Raw genomic sequence first — 26,748 nt, 5'->3', positions numbered from 1 at the left:
CGGGGAGGAATTCCTGATATAGATGATCTCACCTTCAGCCAGTCATACATTGTCAATGAAGTTTTAGTGCAAGACCAGTCCAGTACACACCGCAATTCATACAGGAAAGGGAGAGCACGATATAGCCGGTAGCCTAGATAATTGATTTGAGTAACTTTACTGGTGAGGAATTGGCGATACAATGTGCTCTTGTGTGGAACACCATACCGGATTTGTATGGCTTGCAATGCCAGAGATATTGCTTTAGTTAGATATATTGCACGGAGGGCTAAACCAGCAGCACTTTGCTGTGCATCTATATTCCAAGCATACTCCGTGATGACATATGTAAAAAGAATGAGATTGAAAATGTAAAAGATCACTTTTCCTGTGGCAAATGAACAGAGGTATATGATGCGATCAACCACAATCAAGAAGAATATTGCCTGCAGAAAGGTCATAGAAGAGAATCAGAGACGGCCGATTATTATGCTTTATTACTATTTCAGCCAGTGTATAGCAGCTTTCTACACAGTATCCTGCTAATCAAAATGGAGTACAAGAATCAATAGCCTATTCCTTCAGAATTGCAGTTCTGCCAATATATGTATATAAAACCTAAACAAATACTGCACGAAAAATAGAGGACAGCTGATCTACATTCTTTATTAGTTGGTCGGTATTGGAAGCTTTGACCAGTTCAGTCAAACAACTTTTCTCCATGATTAAAGAAAGGCTATTCCCATCTGGTTTTCCCCACAACACCGATAATATCTTTAATAATCTTTTTTCTGCAAAGCATGACATAGACAAATGTAAGAATGCTTACCATCAACATAAATACAAACTCCTTGGGAAACTGATCCTCAAGTTGGGAAACATCCAAAAACTCGCTTTTGTTTTTTATAACAGATTGGTAGAAAATAGCAACCAAGAAGAACACACTCAAATCAGCACCAAAAATATAAGCATAAAGATCAACTTCCCTTCTACCCCCACCTATGATGGAGAGTATAGGGTATGGAAATCCAACTTCTTCAACAAGACCCATGCTTTGTGCTCCACGAATCTCTTTTGCTATGTCAGCAGCTGGAGTGAGTGACTTGAACTGTTCAGGTGTACATTCTGTCGATGGGCAGGCATAAACCACCTCGAAAACAGCCAATGCGATGTATGGATTTTCACTACTCTTTTCAATGCTTTGAATTTGGACCCTACTAGAACAAGAACAATGGCTGGGGTTTTGGTTTTTGCATCTATCATCATGCATAAGCCTTAGCAATTGATTTATTCCAGATTCAATCCTCTCCGGTTGGATTCCATCCTCTGGCCACATGTGGACATCCATGGACAACTGGACAAAGTACGGTGGCGATTCTGCCTCCTGTGTTAGTGATTTCCAATACCTAGAACAGCCTCTAATCACCATTTTTACCATATTTTTTATGGGAAGGAAGAGCTTGTTCGCCTTCTCACTCCACCCAGATGCCACGAGGTCCTCCTTTGGGTCCAAGAGTCTCCTTTTCCAATTACTGTATCCTAGAGAAAACCATTCACCATCTTTTGCTGTTATAGAGCTCTGTAAGAGGGTAAACAAGTAGACCAGAAATAACGGCAGCGAGCTTATTACAAAAGCAGATGTTATCCGTTTTGTAGGAAAACCCAACTCTTGAAGAGTAGTTGACTGGATGCTGAAACCACAGTGCTGAATAACTATTTGATAAAGATACTGGACTAAAATGTATATCTCTGTGTAGATTAGCATGACAACCCAAAAGATGTAACTTGGCCCAGTATTCACACAAAGAGCATATAGAAAAAGAGCTGCCAGGTACACCATAGAAAGCAAACTGAAATTCCAAAGGAAGACGAGAAGAAAGCAACAATAGCATACAACATCATTATTTGAACGCATCTGGGACCATATGTGATGGAAGATTCTCCCAATTTGCAAACTTGCTGTTTCAGACGTTCTACTCCTATCAGATTGCAGAGAAGAAGAACGATCCAGATGAGTGTGTGTAGCATTTTCACCCTCTCTCTCGTAAGATATTCCATCCCCAGCAGTTGAGGTCCCATTAGAATCAGAGTCATCTTGTGGAATGTTCAGAAAGCTCACAATATTGCTTACAGCCTGATTTCCGATGGACTGTACTTGAGAAACACCATCACCAATCAACTGTACTGCAGAAACCAAAGGGTTATCCTTGGATTGGCCTTTTCTTTTGTTTTCTTTATCCAGGTTCAAAGTATTATGACCTGCATCTTCTTCAATTTCACTTATCTCACATATAGAAGTTACCATCGGGTGATTCATTAGTTCTGTCGCCAATGGGCTTTCTGCCCTGGCACTACTTGGAGATTCAGGGAAATCATGAGAAAACACGGGGTCTGAATTAACATTTATCTCCAGTTTATCTGGGTGTCTTTCCCCTAAGTTCGGATGTGAAAGATTCTTCCTCCTCCTTAAACCCTCACTAGCAGGAGAAGTGTCACCACGAGTGGCAGCAGAATTTGCTTCAGTACTATGAAGCTGTATTTGTAGGTTGAGCATCTCTGATTTCATCTTCTCCACTTGCAAATTTCGCTGGCGTTTCTTCTCCTCAGATTCACGAATGTGCTGTAACTGCGCAGTCTTCCAGGCAGCTTTCTTCTCTTGCTCGCGTACAACAGCACCAATTTGTTCCGCCTCAAGATAACGGAACACATAATCAAATTCTGGGGAAGAGAACATGTATGATTGCAGTGCGACAAGCACAAAAATAATGATCTCGACCAAAGCTGATCTCGAGGTAATTCGAAAGCCATAATCATATTTGTAGAATCCAATCATCTCATAAATGTAATCTATTGTTTCACATCTTCCCGCATTGAAATCACCAATAAATGGAGACTGGTAGGCCAGAGAGAGAACTATAACAGCAAAGTTGTATATGCGAAGATACTTGAATATCTTATTTTTCTTTTTCAAAATCGTAAGCCTCATTCGAAAGAAGATCAGAGCAAAGCCAAGATATCCAAGATGCAGAATATCATACTCGAGGGTACCTGTTATCAGAATCAAAGCAAGTACAAGATCCAGAAGATGACAATAGCAGTAGAGCCTCAAGTAGTCAAGAAAGGTCCACATGCTTTTGGTTTCAAATGATAGATCTCGCCACACAAAAGAATTCTTGCGCTGTGAGACCATCTGACGGTACGTAAATGACCCTGATAAACTGGATGTGCGGTCAGCATGGAGCTTGAAACATGCAAGCATGAAGACCACATAATAACTGATCAGCATTCGAGGGTCATCAACAGTAAGCCCTGTCACAAGGAAAAGTCAAAAGCAGCTCAGCAAGTACGACAAAAAGGTTTTCGGCAAAACATCCAGAACTACTAGCTACAGGCGTTAGATCTGAAAGTAGATAGTTAAAACAACACGCAAAAAAAGGATATTTTGTTCCAGTAAACATGTCAATAACTTGTTCAACTGTTTGTTCATCTCAACTATTTGTTCTCCAAGTTAGTGAAATTCAAATCCAAAATGGATAGGTTCTGGAATTTTTTTTCTCGATAAGGTAAATAATTTTATTAATAATGGGAAACTCTCCCGTATACAAATAGAATACCAAAAAGGAGAGAATCTCGTACATAATGTGTTTTCTTAGTTTGTTTGGTACACCAATGAGGTTCCAATGTGTAAAGAAAATTATTGGGTGTCTTTTATAGGGAATCGTATTTGTTTGTAGGTTCTCTACTTTTTGGTACTTGTATGCAGGTTTGTTCCCATACATCAATAACTTTATTGCTACCTTATCATTAGAAAAAAAACAGGAAATTTTAGAACATAGGGATAATGCATGGAGGTAAAAGAAAAACCAGATGTGGCTGAAAAATACAATGCCAAATACTACTGAAAGAATCATACCAAGCCAACACTTTTTACAATAATCAAAATATGCATCCGAGCTGCTCCAGCAATCATGACAATGCACGGACTGACTTGGTAGGTGCTTATTTAAAGGCATCAAGCTCTTCCACATGGCAAAGTACTCCAGCAGAAGAATCAAAGTAAACAAAAATACAAAAATCGGCCAAACTTTACGAATGATTCGTCGTCTCAGAAGAACACAAGCAGCTAGCAAAGCAATGTAGAGCAAGGAGACAGCATTAAGTAAAGCAAAGCTGGCGAGAAGCAGTCCAACCATATTGATCTCAAGCCCAAAGAGGTTGAACATATTCTCCACCCAAAACTTCAAATAAATTTTCAAGGTAGCCTTCTGCATTTCAAGTCTTTCTTTTCTCAGTGCAAGAACAAGCTTCTTATTCCATTTATGACTCTCCTTTCTGCTTCCCCAGATGGAACCAAAAGAATATTTTCTTCTACTGCTATCATCAGAGACTCCTGTGGTAGAGGACACGCCATGAGAAGATTGATGGATATTCTGGCCAAAGTATGGCCATGACTTGCTTGTTGCCCGCATCCCTTGTGTAGACAATCCACTGGAGTTTGCAGCTGGCTTGTTTTCCCCATCGGAAACTAAAGGCAATATATCTTCTTCTGAGACAAACAGTGGACAAGGTTCCCCAGATCTAGTGCCATTTAAAAGAGAAGTTGGCATCTTTTCCAACCAATGGAAAACATTATACTGAAGTGTACATGCAGCAATCACCAGCACTTTAGCCCTCAAACCTGCTTCAAGTCCCCAAAAGCTTGGTCTATATACCTCAAGGCCCAAGATAAGAGATAAAGCATAATGCTTTTGACCAGGAAACATCCCAGCCTCTTTACCCCACATCTGAAACAGATATTCAGTGGCCACTATAAGTCCAGTGTAAATCAAGAACAGCTTAGATGGTATTCGGGAAGCTTTTGGCAGGGTTGAACAGAGAACAAGACCCAGAAGATAGAAAAGCCCAAATGCACTTATTGGAGATAAAGATGCATAAAACAGTGCAACGAACAAAATTTTTTGACTGTGCCAAATCAGAAACCGTCTGACGAAACCAAATATTCCAAACTGTGATGGACCAGGATCTTCCGAATGGATGTATTTGCTTTGTCGCCTTTCATAGCTATACATTTGCATTACAATTACAATTGCAAGAGACTGCCATACATTTTCCAATAGTGATGCTCCATGGTCATAGCCAAGGTACAACTGAATATCAAAATTTCTGGACATCCAGGCCTCAAAAGTTGGGAAAATGCTCAAACTATAGATGAGAACAAACACTAAAATTCCATAGAGTTTTAATGGATACCATAGGCGTCTTTTTGTCTTCTCGACTAGTTGCCTTCCAATGATCCAGAGGAGAAGAAGGAAGATGTACCCAAAAGATATGTAGTTGGGTTTCACCAGATACACAGTGATAAGAATGGTCACAAAAGCTATATAGGTTCCAAATGATCTATATACAGACAAAAATTTCTTCCCTATGGCACTGAGGTATGAAGCTATCCTTTTCTCTGCAAGGAAATCAACAACATTAGGATGAGACGGTAGTGTAGGACCAATTACGTTTTAATACATCAGAATTCATACAATGACAATATCCCAACACTAAACAAGATAACTTCATGAATATACATTGCTACTCCCTCCGTCCCACTTTACGTGGCGGTGTTTGATTCGGCACGGAGTTCAAGAAAGAAGGAAAAACTTTCGAAATTTATGATCTAAAATGAGTCATAGATATTTGTGTGGCTACAAATCATCTCATTCAGGGTAAAGTAGGAAGTTTTAAGTTAGATTGTTTTTAAATAAGGAAGTATGATATTCTTTTCGAGACAGACTAACAAGTAAAGTATGACACATAATTTGGGACAGAGGGAGTATTACTTGAAGTTCCAAAAGAAAATCAGTCAATTTGTCTTCCAATGACATCTATCTGCTGCACGCACAGTATTCATCAGAAGGTTACTAGACCATGAGAAAGCACATCTGAATTGAATATGCAGTGACCGATGATTTAAATTTCTTCCTTGCACATTAAAAAACACACAACCATAAACGAATTAGCGGAGAGAAAATCATACCATGTGAATGATCATGATCATGGTCTCTACTGCTGGAAGAGGCATAAACAGACAACAGGACTGATTTGTTCAACCCAGCTTTTAAAATGCTAAATCCCACAGGAGGACAAGGTGTATGCTGTACAATGGCTGAAAATGAGAATAACACATCAAAGCCATGGTTATGAACTGCACAGAAGCATGCAAGCACAGCTATTTCGAGGAAGTCCCAATAGCTATCACTTTGGAGGAGGCCTACAGGAGTTTGGAAGGATGCATCAAAGAATGAAGAAAAAGCAAATTCAATTAAGAAAGAAAAGGTGCAAGAGCAGAGAGAAATGAGTTAACGATTCATCCTGTAGAGGAAATCAAGACCATGCAAATCAAAAGAATACATACCCAACTGAGATAGGATCACCATACTCAATGAGCTTTCACGTTCCAGTGTTTTAGAGATCAGATTAAGCTGAAGAATATACAGGATGGCAAAATGAGCCTCGCATAGAAGGATTAAAGACTGGCGCATCTTTTCATTGATATCGTGGCTCAGAAGATAAACAAAAAAGAATACCACTGAAACAATAGAAACAATCAGTTATGACCTTGCACCAGATCATGCACCACAGTTCAAACTCCTTTTTGTTCCATTACACTATATGAGATGCATCAATAGTCAAACCAGACTGTCTGATACTACTTACTATATACAGCATGGATGAATCCAGGTTTTGTTGCAATAAGGAATATTAATACTAGCATAATAGCCCGAGAACATTTCCGTAATCCCCAGGCAACTGTTGCCACAATCAACACTTTGGTCTCTTCTTTCACTGCAATAGAAGAAGATAACACACAGGGATGTCACTGAAGTGTAGGGGAAAAATGAAAAATCTAAGCGAAAGGCACAAACATTATAGAGCAGAAATTATCTTATATATTCTTCTTGTGCCCATTTCATGAATCAAAAGAATTCCTGATCAATAATAAATCAAGGAAAGGCCAGAAAATTATGAATCCTTTACATGCTTTCGACAGCAAACAAACAACTTCTGCATCTTCTAATGAAGATATGACCAGATTACACTACAGAAAGTTCAAAGCATCAAACCAAGTGTGTAGCTAACCAAAAAGCAGCCAAAATAGCCAGATACATGGCACTCAATTTATGTGACTCTTCCAGATGATTAATGTATAGAAAACAATGAAACTCGCCGCATTCAACATTCACTGAAATAACAGAAGAGAATAAGTAATCATGATCTCACCCATTTAGATGGTGAATCAATAAAATTAACACTCCAGACAATAATAGAAATAGAATTACTTTGTGGTGGCAAGTGTAAGTTTGCTTTTAGCCAATCAAAAGACACTATAGTTCTGCATGGTCGGTGTGTCACACTAATTTTGGACACATACAAATAGTAATATTAATGAAGGTCCGATTTATGATGTAAATCCTAGAGCACGACCCAAACAAGTGAAAGAATTACTTTAGCAATCTGCCACCTTTCTGCTAATAAGAGGACTACCTATACACCCACCAATATCCATATGCATATCAATATTTCAGAACTTCCATAATCCTAGCAGTAAGCGCATGCCACCTCATTCTTCAAGAAACGTAAGCAAGTTATTTTAACATCACAACACTAGACCCACAATGACGGCGAGTCAACCCAGAAAATGAAAGTCATCCTCAAATAAATTGTACATGCTGGCTGAATCGTCATCCATAACTTGGAACTGTATCATTCTCTTTTTCAAATCAATAAAGCAGCATAAAGCATATATATTATCTGGACACCAGTATTTATTTCAATGTTCATATTAAGGAAGCACCAACCCTTCTTTACTCCTACCACAAAGAGCTATATATACAACAATGACCAATTAGCATAAAACTACCAAGCTAGCTTAGCTAACTCAACTAGTATAGGGGAGAGTATCGAAGTCTGACTGAGTAAATACGAGGACACAGTTCTATTTTCTGATTGAGATTAAAATAGCTATATGTACCTTCTTCACCGAAGCTGTCACTCGATGATTGGTTTTCTTCATCTGACATGCACAGAAAAACAGAGTTATTTACGAGATTACCAACTGCAACAAGGATTCCAAGGAAAAACTGTGCGAGCAGGAAGAAGCCAGGAATAGGATAATGCCACAACCCAACCATCTCCCAGATCTCCATGTCCTGAAAGTTCACAACAAAATGAACTCATTAACTTGCAAGAACTAACCAATATGACATGACTGGAAACTAACAGCTAAGTACAAGAATACCTTCCCGAGCTTCCAGTTGAGGAAAACGAAGCCCACATTAAATACATACGTGCTAACTGCCCACAAAAGAATGAAGACTAGAAGCAACCCATTCAATCGATGTAGACGAAACAAGGATGGAAAAGCGTACAAGATGTAGCCAATATATGCAAGCAGTCCAAACGCACATATACTTGCAAAATGGAAGCTCCAAAAAGAAAGGGCAAACAATGAGACCTGTCACATTTTCCATCAAAAGTTTTAGCATATATGCGAAGATGGTGAATAAAACTTGTTATGGGGATCCAATACAAAATGAAATTAGGAAAGTTACAAAATAGTATAATACATATAAAATTTTCAAAAAGTTAGTGAAGAAAAGATGTCAAGAAAGGACTAAGAAAACCTTGCACCTCCGTCCTATTGGGACCCCAAAAGAATAGGACTAAAGCCAATATGGACAATATTTTCCGTATCATTGATGGGAGAAGATTTCATATGTGGCAATTCCGTCATATTCCCTGAGGAGGTTCTACCATGTGGAAACGCTCTTTAATGGAACTTTAGCCTTAGCTGGTCGTGATCAAGAAACCACTGGTTTCGCTTGGTGGGCCGGGAATGCCCGACTTATCAATTTATCCGGTAAACTACTAGGGGCTCATGTAGCCCATGCTGGATTAATCGTATTCTGGGCCGGAGCAATGAACCTGTTTGAAGTGGCCCATTTCGTACCAGAGAAGCCCATGTATGAACAAGGATTAATTTTACTTCCCCACCTAGCTACTCTAGGTTGGGGGGTAGGCCCTGGGGGAGAAGTTATAGACACCTTTCCATACTTTGTATCTGGAGTACTTCATTTAATCTCTTCTGCAGTATTGGGCTTTGGCGGCATTTATCATGCACTTCTGGGACCTGAGACACTTGAAGAATCTTTTCCCTTCTTTGGTTATGTCTGGAAAGATCGAAATAAAATGACCACAGTTTTAGGTATTCACTTAATCTTGTTAGGTCTAGGTGCTTTTCTTTTAGTATTCAAGGCTCTTTATTTTGGGGGCGTATATGATACCTGGGCTCCGGGAGGGGGAGATGTAAGAAAAATTACCAATTTGACCCTTAGCCCGAGTATCATATTTGGTTATTTACTAAAATCCCCTTTTGGAGGGGAAGGATGGATTGTTAGTGTGGACGATTTAGAAGATATAATCAGAGGACATGTATGGTTAGGTTCCATTTGTATACTTGGTGGAATCTGGCATATCTTAACCAAACCCTTCGCATGGGCTCGACGCGCACTTGTGAACCTTAGAGATAGAGAGATATTTCTATAATTAGTTTGTTTCTCTTCTATTTTTCTATCTCCCATCTATCTATTTTCTTTAATTATTTACTAGAGCAATTATGATCTGGAAGTCGATCCGGGGCAAGTGTTCGGATCTATTATGACATAGCCTTGAGACGCTCAACGGACCTTTTAACCTTCTAAAAACCTTTTCGGGCTTTGGATTGATCCAAGACAGCCAGGAGGTTTGCCTAGAAGCAGCCACCCTTGAAAGAGTGCGTAATAGCTCACTGATCGAGCGCTCTTGCGCCGAAGATGAACGGGGCTAAGCGATCTGCCGAAGCTGTGGGATGTAAAATACATCGGTAGGGGAGCGTTCCGCCTTAGAGAGAAGCCTCCGCGCGAGCGGTGGTGGACGAAGCGGAAGCGAGAATGTCGGCTTGAGAGGAGATTAACTTTCGATTGGAATGAATAATGTGGCACTAATCTACTATAGCATTTGAATTTTGCAACTGAAATCACCCATCAAGTCATCACGTGATATGTTACTTAAAGGTTAATTTCTAACAGAATGAGTTATATTAATTTGAACAGAGTGACCTTACATTTCAGAATGAATCTGAGGATTTCTTTTCCGAGGGAAAACATTGATTAAAACCTTCTGGATTCGTTGACAAGACGAACTTCACTAGAAGTAGTTTTTCTTTTGATAAGGTAAAATAAGACGTGGCATGTGTTTGTAATATATTATTTGAAAGTTCCAGCATATCTTTGTACTTTATCTCAGTACTAGCTAGGCACTGAATTTCTTTAATAAGATTTACCTTATAATGATCAAAAGAAGGAAAATTTTAATGTTGGTAGTAACAAATTGAATTTTTCTAAATAATATGCTACGTTCAAGAACGAATCAAAACCAAAGAACAAAGGAAAATGCAAATGAAACTAGTGAAGAAGATATCTTATTGTTCTATGTAACAATTTATATGATCTCTCAATCAAATGTTTTAAGCTGGTTGATTGGTTAGATTATATCATTATAAAGCTCAGATCTCCAGACATTTTCATGTTATCTGGCTTAAAAGCCACAAGAATGTGATGCGTGTGGCAATCTGATTTGGAGCAGACAAATTACATCTTTTTGGACATGGCACTTAAGGAAATCAAAGAGGAAAAAGCAAAGACATAAAAGGACAGATCACAATTCATTGTCGTTTAAGGACATGTACCGGGAAGCCGTACGTGAAAAAGTTGATAGTGAAAATTCGGAAAACTGTTCTCCTCAATAAAACATTAGTATGCCTCACACCAGATCTGCAATCACATAAGAATTTATAAGCTTTAAGCAAGACTTCGTTAAATGTATCCCTCAAGAATTTTAAGTAATAGGAAACCTTTAAATGTAAAAGAAACTCTCCCATAATCATCAGCAAGGAAAGCATTCCGCAGCAAGGATTCACAACCAAAAACAGAAAATGTAGTCCAGACTGTCAAAGTATGATCTTTCGAAATTTTCTAGGGAAGGAAAACATGATTTCCATTGTCACCAGTCTTAACAAGTGGGATTTCAAACTTTGGCAACACTACTGCTCATACTTGAGCAAATTTGATACGGACTTTATTGTAACTCGAGAATTTTTCTGTGTGGCATCAGCCATGTACAACATAGGATCATCTTGTATTCAAACAGACCCTTCCCCAACCAAAAGAAGAAGAAAAAAGATGTAAATGGCACTTTTTAAGGTAACTGTGTATGCAAATTGGTGCAGCGAACTACTAAATAAGGTAATCAAATAAGTGGCATGAGATAGATCGAAAAATATTAATACAGTAGCACTGACCTGTTTTCGCGAACAAAAAAGGAATGCCGCAAGGGAAGAAGCCGCTCAGTTAAGTTCCCTTCGCTCATGGTCATGATGAAATACATTTCCTCCAAATCATCCTTAACCAAAGAGATCTGCATATCGTCAATAAAATCAGGTCGTTATCCACTCCAACTACCCGGACTGTTGAGAATCAGCTGGAAAGTGCATTTGTTTTAAAAAACAGCATTTACAATTACGCTAATAAAGTACACATGAAATGGAAATAAATAAATTATTCTAAAGCAAACTTTTCACAGCTGGATCAATCACAGGTTAGGCCAAATACAAAGTTCTTCCCTTTGAATCTTTCAAAAGAAACTAGTGCAGTACCAAAGTTCTGGACAGTTGCATGAAACAAGAGCACCTGGAGTAGTAGATCCCTAAGAATGTGCAGATCATCTATCAAATGGAAATAGGGGGAAGGCTTGAACAAAAATAGGAAAAGAAACAGGTTCAAATTGAAGATGGAATACAGGAAGATGAAGAGATGAAGAAAACTGCTACAGCATGGTGACAATATGTTACAGACTCATCCGTAGTTTAGTAAAATTCTTAGTTTAGTAGAATTCTTAGTTTAGTCAGTAGTTTAATTTTACTAGAATTCTTAGTTTAGTAGATTTCTTATATCTGTAGACTCCTAGTTATGCTTAATAGCTTTGTAATAAGACTCTATTTAAAGAGACAGAAGGAATAAAGAAAGGCAGGCAAGATTTATATTAAAAAACAAGAGATCTGGGGCTCTCTCTAACGAGTTCTAAGGTTATAGGCTCCCTTTAACGAGCTTATTTATTGTTATCAAAATAGGTCGCTCACGGAATAGAAACAAGGGAAAGGATCTGTTCAACACAGACTTTCCGGTGAATCGCCCTGTGACAAGATCCATTCTGCGTGACCATAACAACTTGGTATCAGAGCCAAACACTATGGGCGATCCAAGCAAACGTGAAGAGTTACAGGCTCTCCTTCAAGAGGCGCAGGCTGCCAACGAAGCACGAATAACAGAAGCGGTGGCACAATCTGAATCAAGGATGGTTAATCAGCTGCAACAACTATCGTTATAATTGCAGGAGTTCATTGTTGGGTTTAACAAAAATCAAGGAAAGGATTCTGATGCTGGAGCGAGCAGCAATGTAGGCAACCAACCCTACAGACCAGAGAATCGGCCTAATCAGCTGACAGGAAATAGTGTAGTACCAAGGTACACAAAGCTGGATTTTCCTACTTTTGACGGATCTGAAGACCCATTGATTTGGCTCCACCGTGGTGAGAAATTCTTCTCCAATCAGAGAACAAATGAAGTAGATAAGGTGGAATTGGCAGCATTCCATCTTCTAGGTGAGGCACAGTTATGGTATCATCAAGTGGAACAAGAGTATCCCTCTGTTGATTGGTCTGAATTCAAAGAATATTGTGCTCTCAGGTTTGGGCCTCCACTGGGCAGTAATCCACTAGGTGATCTGGTTAACCTTAAGCAAACAGGCTCAATTGAAGAATATCAGCGCCAATTTCAAGAACGGTTAGCTAGGGCCAGTAAGTGTGTTCGTGTTGACCAGCAAGTTAGTCTTTTCACTGCCGGGCTGATCGATTCCATTCGGCTTGATGTTGAAATGCGTAGTCCACCAGATTTGGTTCATGCCATGAATATAGCTCGAGCTTTTGAAAAGAAACAGAAGTTGGTGCGGGCGACATCTTCTCAAAGTGAAACTTGGCAAGGGACTAAAGGCTATTTCAGTACTACTACAAGTTCAACAATTCCAACTCCAAAGGGCAGCAATGCACCAGGTGGTATTACTGAACCAAAGTTGGTAAGTTCATCTGCTCCTTTCATAAAGAAGTTGTCGCGAGCTGAAATGGCAGAGAGAAGGGCAAAGGGATTGTGTTATAATTGTGATGAATTGTATTCGATTGGGCATCAATGTAAGAAGCTATTTTGGTTGGAACTTGCTGATCAGGATGCTGAACATTTTCGTAATGCTTATCCAGACTTCGAGCTTGAGGACAAGCTCTTTAAAGAGGAGGGGGGTAATGTTACACACTCATTCGTAGTTTAGTAGAATTCTTAGTTTAGTCAGTAGTTTAATATTACTAGAATTCTTAGTTTAGTAGATTTCTTATATCTGTGGACTTCTAGTTAAGCTTAATAGCTTTGTAATAAGACTCTATTTAAAGAGACAGAAGGAATAAAGAAAGGCAGGCAAGATTTATATTAAAAAACAAGAGATCTGGGGCTCTCTCTAACGAGTTCTAAGGTTATAGGCTCCCTTTAACGAGCTTATTTATTGTTATCAAAATAGGTCGCTCACGGAATAGAAACAAGGGAAAGGATCTGTTCAACACAGACTTTCCGGTGAATCGCCCTGTGACAAGATCCATTCTGCGTGACCATAACACAATAGCTCTCATTCTCTGCAGATTTATTCAACTTTGACCACGCCGCCAAGTACTATTTCAGAAACTAATTTACACAAAAATCAGGGATTTTAAATGCTTCAGATGTTTAGCAAAACTATGAAAACATTAATGTTAAATAGACCTTCATCTGAAGAACTCTCAGTAGACGAGGAGAATATATATATTAGAAGGGAAGCAAGCAGTGAGAGCTAGAAAGCTTAGGTTATCACAGAGCATGTTCAGAGCTGAGCCAACTGATTCGATCTCTCTTCAGACTTAGGTTCTCTATCTCCTACAAAATTTTATTAATATGACTGTCAGCACAAGAACAAGAACGTCCAAAGGAGATGCAAAGCTAGACGAACACATCAGAGTCTGCCTTCAAGCTTTTCAATAGATGTTACAATGACCAGATTGCTGAAAACAACATGAGGCATTGAGGTAGCAACTCAGTGAGAATACTACAAGCAACGGCTTCATCTTCAGGTCTTTGTAAAGGTTTGCGGATTAAGTCTTAAGTCGTGCTGAGGCATCATGAAATTCACAGAATGTCCCCTCCACAGTAGTTCTTTTTTTCCTTGATAAGTGTCCTCTCCCTAATAGTTTAATCTTTTCAATAAGATGGTGCACATACCCAAATCTGGAACTAAAGTAGGAAAAAATCCTGGGCCTGAGTGTCACAACCTTACAACAACTACGCCTCAATCCCAAACAAGTTGGGGTCAGCTATATGAATCCTCACTGACCATATTTCTCCATTTAAGCTCAACTCATGCCATCATCATACCAAATAAAAATAAAAGTGAAATAAGTTAAATATATATAAATAATAGTAATAATAATAATTATATTAAAAGTTCTCTATATTTTTACTGACATGTAAATCTATGATAAGGCCAAAATACTCTTAGAAAAACATTAGGTTGAGTACTCCCATCAAGAGGTTCCTGCTGCAATGATTTGCGACTTGATATTGATGACAAATATCGAACTGTCATTGTTAAGTACAAGCATAAAGTGGTTGCAAGAACTGCTGAGTAAAAAAAGCTAACAGGTTTCAGCCAGCTGAAAAAACAGTTGGAGATAAGTAGTTTTGCTGGAAGTCTCATTTATATACAAGCTAACAAATGAAATGGTGTGGATAGTAATTTACGTTGAATAAGAAAGAGAAGGAAGTTGAATGGTATATTTAATAGAACAAAAGAGAAGAAGACAGTACATAATACGCCAAAAAAAATGGAAGTAGAAGAACTCAGTTGTGTAAGCTCGTGACAATTCCCCGTGTATCAAAAGCATTCACCAGCCCGTTCTATCTTAATACTTGATCCGTGATAAATTAAAGATTTTATGAGAAATAGCAAATGGTTAGACCAATGGATAGTTGGTCTTGGGATGGGGCTGGGAGATTTCAATATTTTAATTCATCTTGTGTCTTGTAATGGTTATGTAACTTGTAGTACTCTATGACAAATACTATAATTGGGCCTTTGGACTCTTCATCCCACCATAAATAACACACAAATTCTTGATAACAAGATCATATGCTCAGTTCCTTGTTAGCATTTAGCCATTTATTACTCTGTAAAATCCTTGTCTTTCAAAAAAGTCAGCAGCGCACTTATTTATATTGGGTAGCGCAAGGAATAAAGCACATCAAAGAAATGACAATTGCTAGTGATTACAACAGGTGCAACCTACACAGTGTTATTAAAAGTGACCACTTCATCACTTTGGCACAAACTGGGGGCCTATAGCTTCATAGGTGAAGCAATGTACTTCAGAGAATGTGCACATCAAAAATGACACCCAAAGTGATCCAAACGAAACGGTCGGATTTTTTAAACAAGAATTGGTTTAATATCGGCATTAGTGTATATCTGATGCTGAAATTAATCATGTTAATTGCAACTAAGATTATTATTGAACAAAATTCATGTGTCTGGTATTTTCTAATTTTCCTTAAATTTTGTGCTTCACTTCTTGCTTTTCTTTTCAAGCCCTATAAACCTTGCCCTTTTTTTTTGCGCTTTCACTTTTAAAAGCAGTAGGCTAAGGTCAGTCAAGCTCCTCCTCATGTATATAGCACTAGGAATGCAGATAAAAGGGAACTCAATGCTTCAATATCATAACTATCTGAAGAAACAGTTTGTTCAAAGAGAATATCAATCATGAAGGTAGTGCTAGCTAATTCCAAAATTGACTTTACTGTAGAAGATGTGAGCGTACCAAATAGTAGAATGCCAAAAGAGAGAGGCCAGAACAGATTTCTTGCCAACCAGAGTTTGTTGATATCTTGTATAGACCAATATAATCAGCTACTACATAGAACATCTGTGGAAATGCGATAGGGAGCTGATAAAAATAAAGCAGACAAATGTTGAAACCAGCATATAGCCAGAGAAACTTCCACCACCTAAATTCATCAATAGAAGAAAAATAAAACTCCTTTAGGATTTAGCAGCAAAAGGACAAAGGATTTTAATACAGAAAAAACAGAAAAGGATCAGCGATATAATTACCTGAATAAACCTAAAAAGTTGCTTGTTAAAGACAAATCAACTAGGCCCACACAGCTACAAATGAAGAACGGTAGAGAAAGCCAAGAGGGATTGCTAATTCCCACAATCAATTGAAGAGCAGGCAGAAATAAGCAAGAACTCACTCTAAGACAGGAACCTTCCATGCCAAACATAAGATGAATAAAGTCAGCTTTTGAAAGAGAACATAATTTTATCTTTCGGTAAATGCAAAATAATTGAAGCTCAACATACTGAAGCTATTTTCTTTTATGAAGTAATAAATTTCATTAAAAGGGGCAAGAAAACAGCCCATATAGTACCAAAAAGTAGAGAACCTTACAAACACATACTGCAGCTATTAATCAAAGCAAACCCAACAGCCCTAGTATTCATAACAAGAAAAAAGAAAAAAATCAAATTGCAAAAAAAAAAAAAAAATCCAGACAGGAAATCCTGCTTACACCCGAAAAACAAAGTAAACAACAAGCTCAGCAATATCAACCATAATAAGATGAATGATATTTTACAAGTAACACAATAAACAATGATTATATTGCTAATGAAATCACACGCGCACATACACACACTCTCTTACATACAATAAGTACCATACTGGAATAAATATGTTCAGAATATGAGTAGCCAATAAAACTTAGATAGTAAAAAGATCAGCTCCATCAGTGTTTATTCGTTATTTAACTTTGTCTTTAAAATGCTTGCAGTGAGAAATCACATTCCTCAACGTGCATCATCTTTAGCTGTTATGTAGTAAAGATACAACTCCCAATGGAGCCATAGACACAATGTACCAAGTTCAAGGAGATAAATGTAAGACCACAAAAAATATCTAACCAATTTCATTATATTGTGTTGTGTCCTTATTTGTGATTAGGTAAAATAATTCAAATTTATGACGGGAATAAAACTTTCTTCTACAGAGGTATACCAAAAATGTAAGAACCTAAAAAGAAATATGATTCTCTACGAAAGACATCCAATCTTCTATACAAGTTGGAACCTCAAGGTGCACAAAAAGAAATAAGGAATAAGAGGGTATTCCTTAAATGCACAAAACCATTATGTCCCTTCTAAAACCCTCCTATTTCTTCCTTTCCATACAACCAACATGAGTGCCAGGGGAGCACTATCCCACACCCTCTGTCGTCTCCTCCATCTTCTAAAAGCCTAGTTAAATAGTGCCTCCGTTTACTACCTGACAATGTAAAAAGAGGTGATCCACGTCTTCGCCCAAACTCTTACACATGAAACACCAATTGACATGTGTAATCCTCCTCTTCCTCGAGTTTTTAGCTGTCAGAATCGCGTCTTGCTGCCACCCAAGTGGAGAAACACAACTTTCTTTGCGCTCTGGGGATCCAATCATAGATGTGGCTTGGAAAGGCTGATTCGTCCCCAATCTAGAGCTTATTATAATAAGACTTTTGAAAAAAGAACAGTACTCCCCACCCTACCTCCAAGAATCCCAGTAGTCATGCAAAGAACTTTGTTCATAGAGCAATAAAACCAAACTTTGGCATTCCGCCACCTCCTACTCCAGAATATTCATTCTAAAACTTAAGTCCCTGGGAATTTCCCCTTCCTTTGACCTCTTGAACCAGTTGGACTGTCATATTCTTCTAGCGAGAAGTCAGAGAGCTTGTGAGGGGTTAGAAAATGATTTGTGTATCTGAGAAATAGCCTCTTATACTTAGTTTATGGTGCACCCATGAAGTTCCTGTCTGTTTGGAAGATTGGGTGAAATTGGGAAAGAACCATATTAAATTGTGTAGGTTCTCTACTTCTTGATATACGGCTTGTGCACGGGAATTTACCAGATTAATGAAAATAATATACCTTAGTAAAACAAATGGAGTAGATGGATCTATCACTATGTATCCACGGTTAGATATTCCAATATGGTAAACAGGTCTCTATTTGTATTTTTGATAGCAACACGAAAATTAAACAAGGGAACTCGCTATCTTCGTTGTTATTTTTTTTTGTGATAGAAGCCATGAGTAAGCTGCTGGAACAAGCTACTCAAGTAGGTTACCTTTGTGGCTTTGGAGTAAAGGGAGTGGTCGATAAGGAAATATCAACGTCACACCTCTTATTTGCAAAAGATACGGTAATCTTTAGCGAATCTCAAAACAAATAGAGGCATTATTCAGGACATAGATTTGGTTCGACTGGTTTCAGGACTACACATCGACACAAAGAACTCTGAGCTTTGATACCAGCAGGACAGATATACAACATCCAGGATCCAGCACAAAGAGAAGATAACAAAAGCTTAGTTGATATATTTTGATGTTTGAACATCCCTAGTCTAAACTTCTTTTTTAACTTTAATAAAAGCTTAAATAAGCACAAATCCAGATCGCCCAGCTCTTCATATTAAATGATACATATTCAACTTTTCAAATTTAATAACTATATGCAGAAAAAGTTTCCTATTTAATATGCTTAACTCGTGAGAAGATGATTAGCATTCAATTAGGTGGAGTTATATTTGACTTGAACTTACCAATTTGTTCCAGAACTGATAAGAGATGTTCCCAGTGGGAATCCTGCAGCTGAGCCAAGCGAAATCTGTTGCCATGGATTTCAAATAAAGTAACACCAGCAGCTAATAGTTGCAGAACCAAGAGATAAATTACTGAGGGCGACCTCCATGACTTCAGTCTGCAAAAGCATATACGACAATGTTCTTCATACGTCCTTATCCAGAATGTTGTGTGAATATCAGAAAAGGAAGAGTGAATTAATAACACTAGGGGAAAGAAAAGGTAGCAAGAAGAAGGAATGAAATCTCACTTCATCAATCCAATAAGTTTCATCCACCAGGCATCAGCTAATGCCCATTCCGCACCCAAAATAGCAGATACAATAAGAAAAACCACTTCCAGCAGAACAGTAAGAACTGAAAATAGAAAAACAAACCACAACAGAACTCTCCCTTTGAAACGGAATCCTACATAAATCAAAAACATTTATGAGTAATAAAATATGTGTAAAAAGGGGGAGAGGGGGGCACAGAGAGGGAGGGGAGAGAGAGAGAGAGAGAGAGAGAGAGAGAGAGAGAGAGAGAGAGAGAGATTCATATTGCTAATGCTGTTCGATGTATTCAATAACAAATGCACATTCAGATAATTGGTTTAGATGTCATATACTTCTGCACCATTATCTAATTTGGATGTCCTTCAAAAGGATCAGGTGCTTGTGCAGAAAGTGAACATAATGACTCATCCAGATATTGCCAAAAAACACTGACCAATTATCAAAAAAATAGAGATAGCATGAAGAGAAGGAAATTTCATCTTTGAAATGCATCCTTAATCAAGGCTAAAATTAGGAAAAGCGAATCTTGCAAAAGCAACTTTACCTCTTTTTGGTGCAGTAAACCGCAGAAGAAGAGAAGATACCAAATTGACAAGAGAAATCAAACTCCAATTGAGTAAACCGGCTGCATAGAGACGGCAGAGATAAGATAGGTTCAGTCACAGAAGAACCTTTGTCAGTTAAGTTACAGAAGAATGCCCACAAAAGGGACATATGTTAAACCAAAACTACGAAGAGTGACGGTTTTCTAATTGGTGACTTTACTCGATATTATGTCAGACTTAACAATATAAAACTGAAAACAAAAATGAGATAACTTTTATAGAAAAAGAAAATTTCATTAGAGAGTAATAGTAGAGAGTTACAACATGGAGGACCAGCAGTTCTCAAATACTAAAATAATCAAGAACCAAAACCTTGACTACTGTATAATTGTTGCATATGGGCTTCGCCCACTTTTTGCCCGACAAAAATAGTTTACTCGTTCAATAGCAGAAACAGGAAAGGACTCTGAAAGTGACACAGACCCAATACTATGTTTGAATTACATTTGGGTAGCTCTCTTTTCAAACCCTTCATCATAATTGACCGCAGTCATCAATATTTAACTACCCTTGCCAATCTCTCTTTCTTCTTGTCTTGATCCTTGGTGGTGAAATTCAGTTGGGCAATTACTCCTTGTATTCACAAGTTTTACCAAATCATTATATCTTATGACCTTGCTGCTATCCAGAATTTCCTCTTTCTACTAACTTCAATCATGGATTAATTTGACATTACTTTTAGGCCAAAGGAAAAAAATAGAAAAGTAAAATGCCAAGCATAGAATGAGATATAAAAAAAACTATGCCTCAACTCCAAACTACTTGGAGTCGGCTTTATGAATCGTACAACTACAACAATTATGCCCCAATTCCAGGCCTTTAAGGGCCTGTATTTGCAATCCCTCTATCTATTCCAGATATTTCCAGGCCACCACAATTCACAAAACCTGATCTAGGGACGCTGACAAGGGGATCGGCAATCACTGTACTTGTACCATACCACAATGGAAGCCTACAACTCAATTGAAGATCAAGTACCAATAGATACTTATTCCATGTTGGTTGAAACCATAAAATAATGTATGAATTGATACAATTGGTGTGTTTGTACACTGCACAGAGGTTCATTTTTCTATGGCAGTGGCGTCGAGGTCAGCTTATGTGCACCTTGACTATTCCACCGCGTAACTGCTACCCCCCACCCGCACAGTTACTGGTTACATCTACCCACAAAGATTAGGTAGATGGGAAGAGATCACCTAGCCTTTTAAGACTGCACAAATGTTCTACTTATAGGATCTAAAGAATTGAGTTGATTAAAAACATCGGTTAATTTTTACATGATTTAAAATACTTAGCATATATAAATGTTCTGGATGACGAAATTACTGTAATTTTATTCCAGTTATTTTACTCGTGATTCATAAAACTACCTAGTGGCTGAAAAAGTACCACTACTAAATATTTTATCACATAGCTCACTCTACAAAATGCATGAATTTTCTATAGTAGCCTCAATTTTCTTATTGAAGTTGCAAGACAAGGTTCCAAATATTCCAGAATACGAGGCCTTAAATGCACGCCAAGTTTTGGAGTAGTAGAATTACAGAAACTGCTTATTTTGTATAGAAGATATGCTTGCGATACATCTAGTCTGATCAATATGCCCAAAATTTCAGAATTTGAGGCCTTAAGAAGTTACCCACCTTTTTTTGCATTGCAGGGTTACAAGCCAATTATGAAACATGTCCTTTTCAATATTTGGTATGTCTTGGACCATGCCTAACTCCATTATAGAAATGCTGAAGTGCTGGACCAGGGAGGGTCCATTCAAGAAAGCTCAAAAGACCTGGAACACTGTTCCTCAAGTTATCTAGTGGTCTGTCTGGCTTGAAAGAAACAGTAGAATTTTTGAAGGCAAAAGAAGAAATATACAGTGCCTTAAACTTAAATGCATTTTGTTGATCTCTTTTTGATGCAAACTAGTTTCTGTACCAGATGTAGATGATATTTTAGACGCAATTGCTGATTTGCACAACCTGTAATTACACATGTTGCACTGGCTTAGTGCAAATATTTATATAATATTTTATTTACCCATCAAAAAAAAGATGCAGGCTTTAGGGGAATACCAACACTCTCGGTAACTGATTGACCAGGTCTTAAGGTCGGTAGTAATCCTATTTATCACTACTAAGCAAACGTTCGATAAACTCAATTCGTAGCTTTTTGAACAATTCATGTCTTTACATTCTAAAGATTCGCTAACTCTTTCATGATTTCACTTCTAAGGAGGCAAGCCGTGGGGAAATGGTAGTGTTGCTCCTTTGTTTACCCATAGGTAACGGGCGTGAGACATGGATATAGCCTCTTAAATGCAACGGGAAGGCTACATACAATAAACCCCCATTCTTCTCCTACCCCTGAACAGCTGCATTCGTAAACCCCTTAGTAACTTCTTTTCTAAGATACATGACCTGAATATTCTGTAAGTATTCGAACATTACATGCTGTCCGAAAGTGCTACACAATATGCTCTAATGCTGCTCGTGTAATTTAAACTTCCAAACCGCAAATACACAGACCGTGGTATACTTGAATTGCTCAAGCCTAACATGACTGTTACTTCAAATACTGTTCAAGATTTCTAGGTGACAGATCACAGTCTTCACCAAAGTCAACATCTTCCAACTAATTATTAGAGCTATAGAGTAATTAGTACGTTGAGATAATTTCAAGATTGTGAAATATGAATCAATGTTTAAGTCAACATCATGCAACTATATTTGAGTGTCATTTCAAGATAACACAGCACTTAGGTACTTTTACCAAGAATCTGGAATAAGAAATTAGTAAAGGAGATAAAGTTTAAATCTTTACCTGATAATAGCAGAGATGGCAACACAAAACCACGAAGAAAACTTCCCATTACAGCTCTTTTTATCAATTCATCCACATTACTCAATCCAATGAAAGATTGGTTTGAGAGGCCAAATTAAATCACAAAAAGCTACTGAGGCCTATAAGATAATCAAAGATTGACCAAATCTTGATTAGAGAAGAACCCCATTAAGAAATTGGGGTTCTATTAAAGTAATTGTATTGTATTTGAGAGAAGCGGAATTGATGGTGTGTCTACAGAGAGGGCCTGATTTGATCGTTTTCATACTAGGAAATTTTGACCAATGGGGTTCTTCCAGTTTGAGACACGAGGCTGTTCTAGCCATGGGTTGAACACAAGGGTATTCCTGTAATTTAAAGTATTTTATGTTTTTATCTTCAAATGATGATTACTTTTGGTTTTACATTTTAAAAATAATAATAAACATTGAGTATTGTGTTCTATCTTCAAATAATTGGTTTTTGTTATAAATAGAATCCTATTTATGGTGAATGTCCATATTTAGAGAGATTTTAGGGTTCATTGCTTGGTGGCTAAGTCACCCTCTCCCTATAAATAGAGGGTTTTATTCCATTTTAAATCATTCCAAAATCAATAAGAATTTTCTCCCTCTACTTTTCTCTACAATACTCTTCTTCTTTTATTGTTTTATAACACGTCTTCAGCACGAGACTCTAACCAATTGAGTAGAAGCTTTGGGATTGAGCATAATGATTGTCAATTATTCGATGAACTTCCTTCATGATTAAATTCTGGACTTAAGGTAAGTATTTTACCGTATTTTTCTCTTTTATTCTATACTTTGATTTTAAATACAAGCAAAGACAACAAAGTTTGATTATAACTCTAATGGAGTTTGTAAGAAATATAACCACCCGAAGTGGTAAAATTTCTATGTCTTGCCATGATCAAAGTCATATATGGTCGTGAGCACAAGAAGTGAAAAACCGTCCCATTGAATTTGCTCCATTCTCATTCCCTTAAGAGAATGTGATAGCAATATGTGATAAGTCTGAAAGAAGACAAAATTATTACTATGAATGTATCAATGGATGTGGACGTGGCAATAGACGAAATTATAATCGTCATCATTGTGATAATGAGAATAATAAGGATTCTCAAAATAATCCTTCACTCTGTGAAAGTAATATTTGTCATCGATTTGACATGAGATTTTATAAAGCACATATAGATGATTATGGTCCATTCATGATGTGAATGTGACAACATCTGATTTATGAATACATATTCATTCTTCAAAGAATATGAACGTGCTAGTGGTGGTGAATATACCGCACTCACCTCTAAAAGGTGGTTTGAGATGATATAAGAAAATAATGTCATTATTATGGCATGAATGGTCATTGGTCACGTACCTATTGTACGCCAAAATATTTTGGCATTGTGATTGTTAAAAGACAACGGTAATGCAAGAAACAGATCTTGCACATAATTTTGACCATAACCATAATGGTATAACTTTCTCTTTAAAATAGATATTCACCATATGGGTGTTGATGAATATGTGGTACTACAAAATTAATTGAGAACTCTGCAATAGCCAATTATACTATTTTGGAGAAATACAATTAATTACCAATAAGGTATTGTGTTGTAGTAAGTCTCAAAGAAACTTATTCAGTTTTCAAAGTATACGCGAAAGCGGTTGATTATATTGAGACTATAAATAAAGGAAATATTTAATATCTTCTATTACTACAATTTGTAGCGGGGTAATATGTATGTGAAAAGCCACCCGCTTTATTCTCCAATTTGTACTACATAAACAAAAGAATACCACAATGAAGTGGATATTTATTGATATAAAAACCCATATCATAATAAACTTGGAGTTTATTCATAATTGCACACATCATGGTGTAAACCTAAAGTTTATCAATATTGATAATTTATCCAGTTGGCATAATTGGTTTAGCCATGTTAATTCAAGTATGATGTGCAAAAATAAAAGAGAATTCACATGGGTAAATATTAAAGAACTAGAAAGTTCTTTACGAATTCTCTTACATTGCTTCTTCTCATTAATTAATAGACCAATTAAAATCGGGATTGAATCCCATGAATGCTGGAAACATCAAAGGTGAATATGGGCCCATTCACCTGCCATGTATACCACATAAGATGCATCTATGAGATGGTTACATGTGCGGTTATTATTAACCCGCAACATGGTGTTTGCGAGGTAACTTGCTCAATAATTTAATTTAGAGCATATTCCAGATTTTCTATTCAAGAAGTTCATCTTGATAAGTTGGTCTACATCACAGCTGGTTTAGCAAAATAATTTATTGAATGCCTCCACTTAATAGCTAAACAATTGCTTATGAGAACAAAGTTTTATATATCAGTTTGATATACGTTATATATGAAAGTATATTACATTCTCCCCTCACAAGTGGTTCATGGTCAGAAACCAAATAATTCCATCTTATTATTATTGATGTGCGGTGTATATTTTGATTAACACCATAACGCACAAAGATGGGTTCTCAAAGTTGAGAAAACAAATTAGTTTTTCTAACATGAGGGGGAGACATGATAAACAGTTGAGAAAATGTTACGTGGAATGAATTATCACTTGTACATCTAGATCCTCGAATAAGATAATATGAACTTGAAGTTCATAAAAGGATAATTCAGTTGCAATATATTGCAAAGCATGCCAGACGCATTTGCTGACCCAAAGAAAGTAACTATATTCTCATTGCAAATGCTCGTATTAAGTCCTAGAAGGACAAAGTCTATGGTACGCTTACAGCATATAGACAAATCGGTTTCAAATAAACTTCTTGATAAAGAAAATGAGCAAATGATCGAAATGATCATAATAAAGGAGGCAAGTGATCTAGAAGATCACATGACATAACACTTCATAAAATCTCATGAGAGATTCAGGTACCTGAATATAAGAATGAAGAGGTCTCTATGTTATGTCTTTATGAAAAATAAGGAGGTTCGAACCGATATAAAATGTTTGTTGACGACATCTATAATAGCGCTAAACATATATGAGGACCTCAAGTCTGGAGAAACAATTCAAGTAGAATTTGGTTTCCTATGAAAGACATGTAGTTCAAACACTTGAAAGTATGAAGCCAATGATATGTGCAATCAGTTTTCGATATCTTATTTGCCTAGCATGACATGAAAACTTGATATGCATCTTATTAAAGTCTATTGTATGACTTATATGACAATCCTTGAAGGATTTAAATCGCTTGAAGCATATACAATTCTTGATCTTGAAGTACTACTTCCTCAGTGCAATTTGTGCACAAATGTATCTTGCTATAACTATAGGCATGATAATACGATACCAAGAGTTTTCACCTCTATGTGAAGATATTGAACTGACGGTTACAACAAGATCATATGAAGACAATCCATCTCTATCAAGAATGATGATTTCAAGGTGCAATATATTCATTCAAATTAATATGGCTGATTTGTTTATCAAATATCTACCAAAGATCTTTTGAAGATGGTGCACAAGATTGGAATGCAAATGCTTAAGGATGTGAATTGATGCTCTCATCAAGGGAAGTTAATACGCGTTGTACTCTTTTTTCCTTACAAGGTTTTGTCCCACTGGGTTTTCCTTGCAAGGTTTTTAACGAGGCAACCAATAGGCGCATTTCTAAACATGTGTACTCTTTTTCCTTTTCTAGAATTTTTTTTCCCATTGGGTTTTCTTTTAGTTAAGGTTTTAACGAGGCACATTATCTGTTGAATAAACATTCAGGGGGAGTGTTATAAATAGAATCCTGTTTATGGTGAATGTCCATATTTAGAGAGATTCTAGGGTTCATTGCTTGGTGGCTAAGTCACCCTCTCCCTATAAATAGAGGGTTTTATTCCATTGTAAATCATCCCAAAATCAATAAGAATTTTCTCCCTCTACTTTTCTCTGCAATACTCCTCTTCTTCTTCGTTTATTGTTTTATACCAGTTTTACGGTTTTTGTGAGAATTGATTTTGGGTATTTTTTGGGAGGGGAAATTACTACTAAAATGCTTGGCGAGGCTAATAAATAAGTAATGATTAAAAACTTTGTTTATTACCGAGTATATATATATATATATATATATATATATATATATATATATATATATATATATATATATATATATATATATATAT

At 37.1% G+C, this 26,748-nt stretch overlaps 1 protein-coding gene across 2 annotated transcripts in view; it reads right to left on the bottom strand.

Moving 5' to 3' along the window:
• The window catches only part of LOC109209503 (piezo-type mechanosensitive ion channel homolog), a 28,668-nt gene extending 5,771 nt beyond the window's left edge, over nucleotides 1-22,897 (bottom strand). Inside the window, exons 1-16 of one of the 2 annotated variants that reach the window (XM_019372784.1) lie at nucleotides 22,566-22,897; nucleotides 19,685-19,765; nucleotides 19,117-19,273; nucleotides 18,827-18,984; nucleotides 16,300-16,456; nucleotides 16,007-16,193; nucleotides 11,366-11,481; nucleotides 10,754-10,838; nucleotides 8,267-8,482; nucleotides 8,000-8,177; nucleotides 6,685-6,813; nucleotides 6,383-6,556; nucleotides 6,005-6,238; nucleotides 3,893-5,434; nucleotides 809-3,288; nucleotides 33-425 (exon numbers count right to left, since the gene is read on the bottom strand). In XM_019372784.1, the coding sequence (XP_019228329.1) occupies nucleotides 33-425; nucleotides 809-3,288; nucleotides 3,893-5,434; nucleotides 6,005-6,238; nucleotides 6,383-6,556; nucleotides 6,685-6,813; nucleotides 8,000-8,177; nucleotides 8,267-8,482; nucleotides 10,754-10,838; nucleotides 11,366-11,481; nucleotides 16,007-16,193; nucleotides 16,300-16,456; nucleotides 18,827-18,984; nucleotides 19,117-19,273; nucleotides 19,685-19,765; nucleotides 22,566-22,614 (6,336 nt within the window). In that variant the 5' untranslated portion in view covers nucleotides 22,615-22,897. The remainder of the gene's footprint in view (nucleotides 1-32; nucleotides 426-808; nucleotides 3,289-3,892; nucleotides 5,435-6,004; nucleotides 6,239-6,382; nucleotides 6,557-6,684; nucleotides 6,814-7,999; nucleotides 8,178-8,266; nucleotides 8,483-10,753; nucleotides 10,839-11,365; nucleotides 11,482-16,006; nucleotides 16,194-16,299; nucleotides 16,457-18,826; nucleotides 18,985-19,116; nucleotides 19,274-19,684; nucleotides 19,766-22,565) is intronic. The other variant, XM_019372791.1, reaches the window with a different exon arrangement.

Source organism: Nicotiana attenuata, chromosome 2 (genome assembly GCF_001879085.1).
Source record: "Nicotiana attenuata strain UT chromosome 2, NIATTr2, whole genome shotgun sequence".
Taxonomy (NCBI): domain Eukaryota; kingdom Viridiplantae; phylum Streptophyta; class Magnoliopsida; order Solanales; family Solanaceae; genus Nicotiana; species Nicotiana attenuata.
Note: the sequence above shows the minus strand (reverse complement) of the source record. Positions and strands in the feature narration are given on the sequence as shown.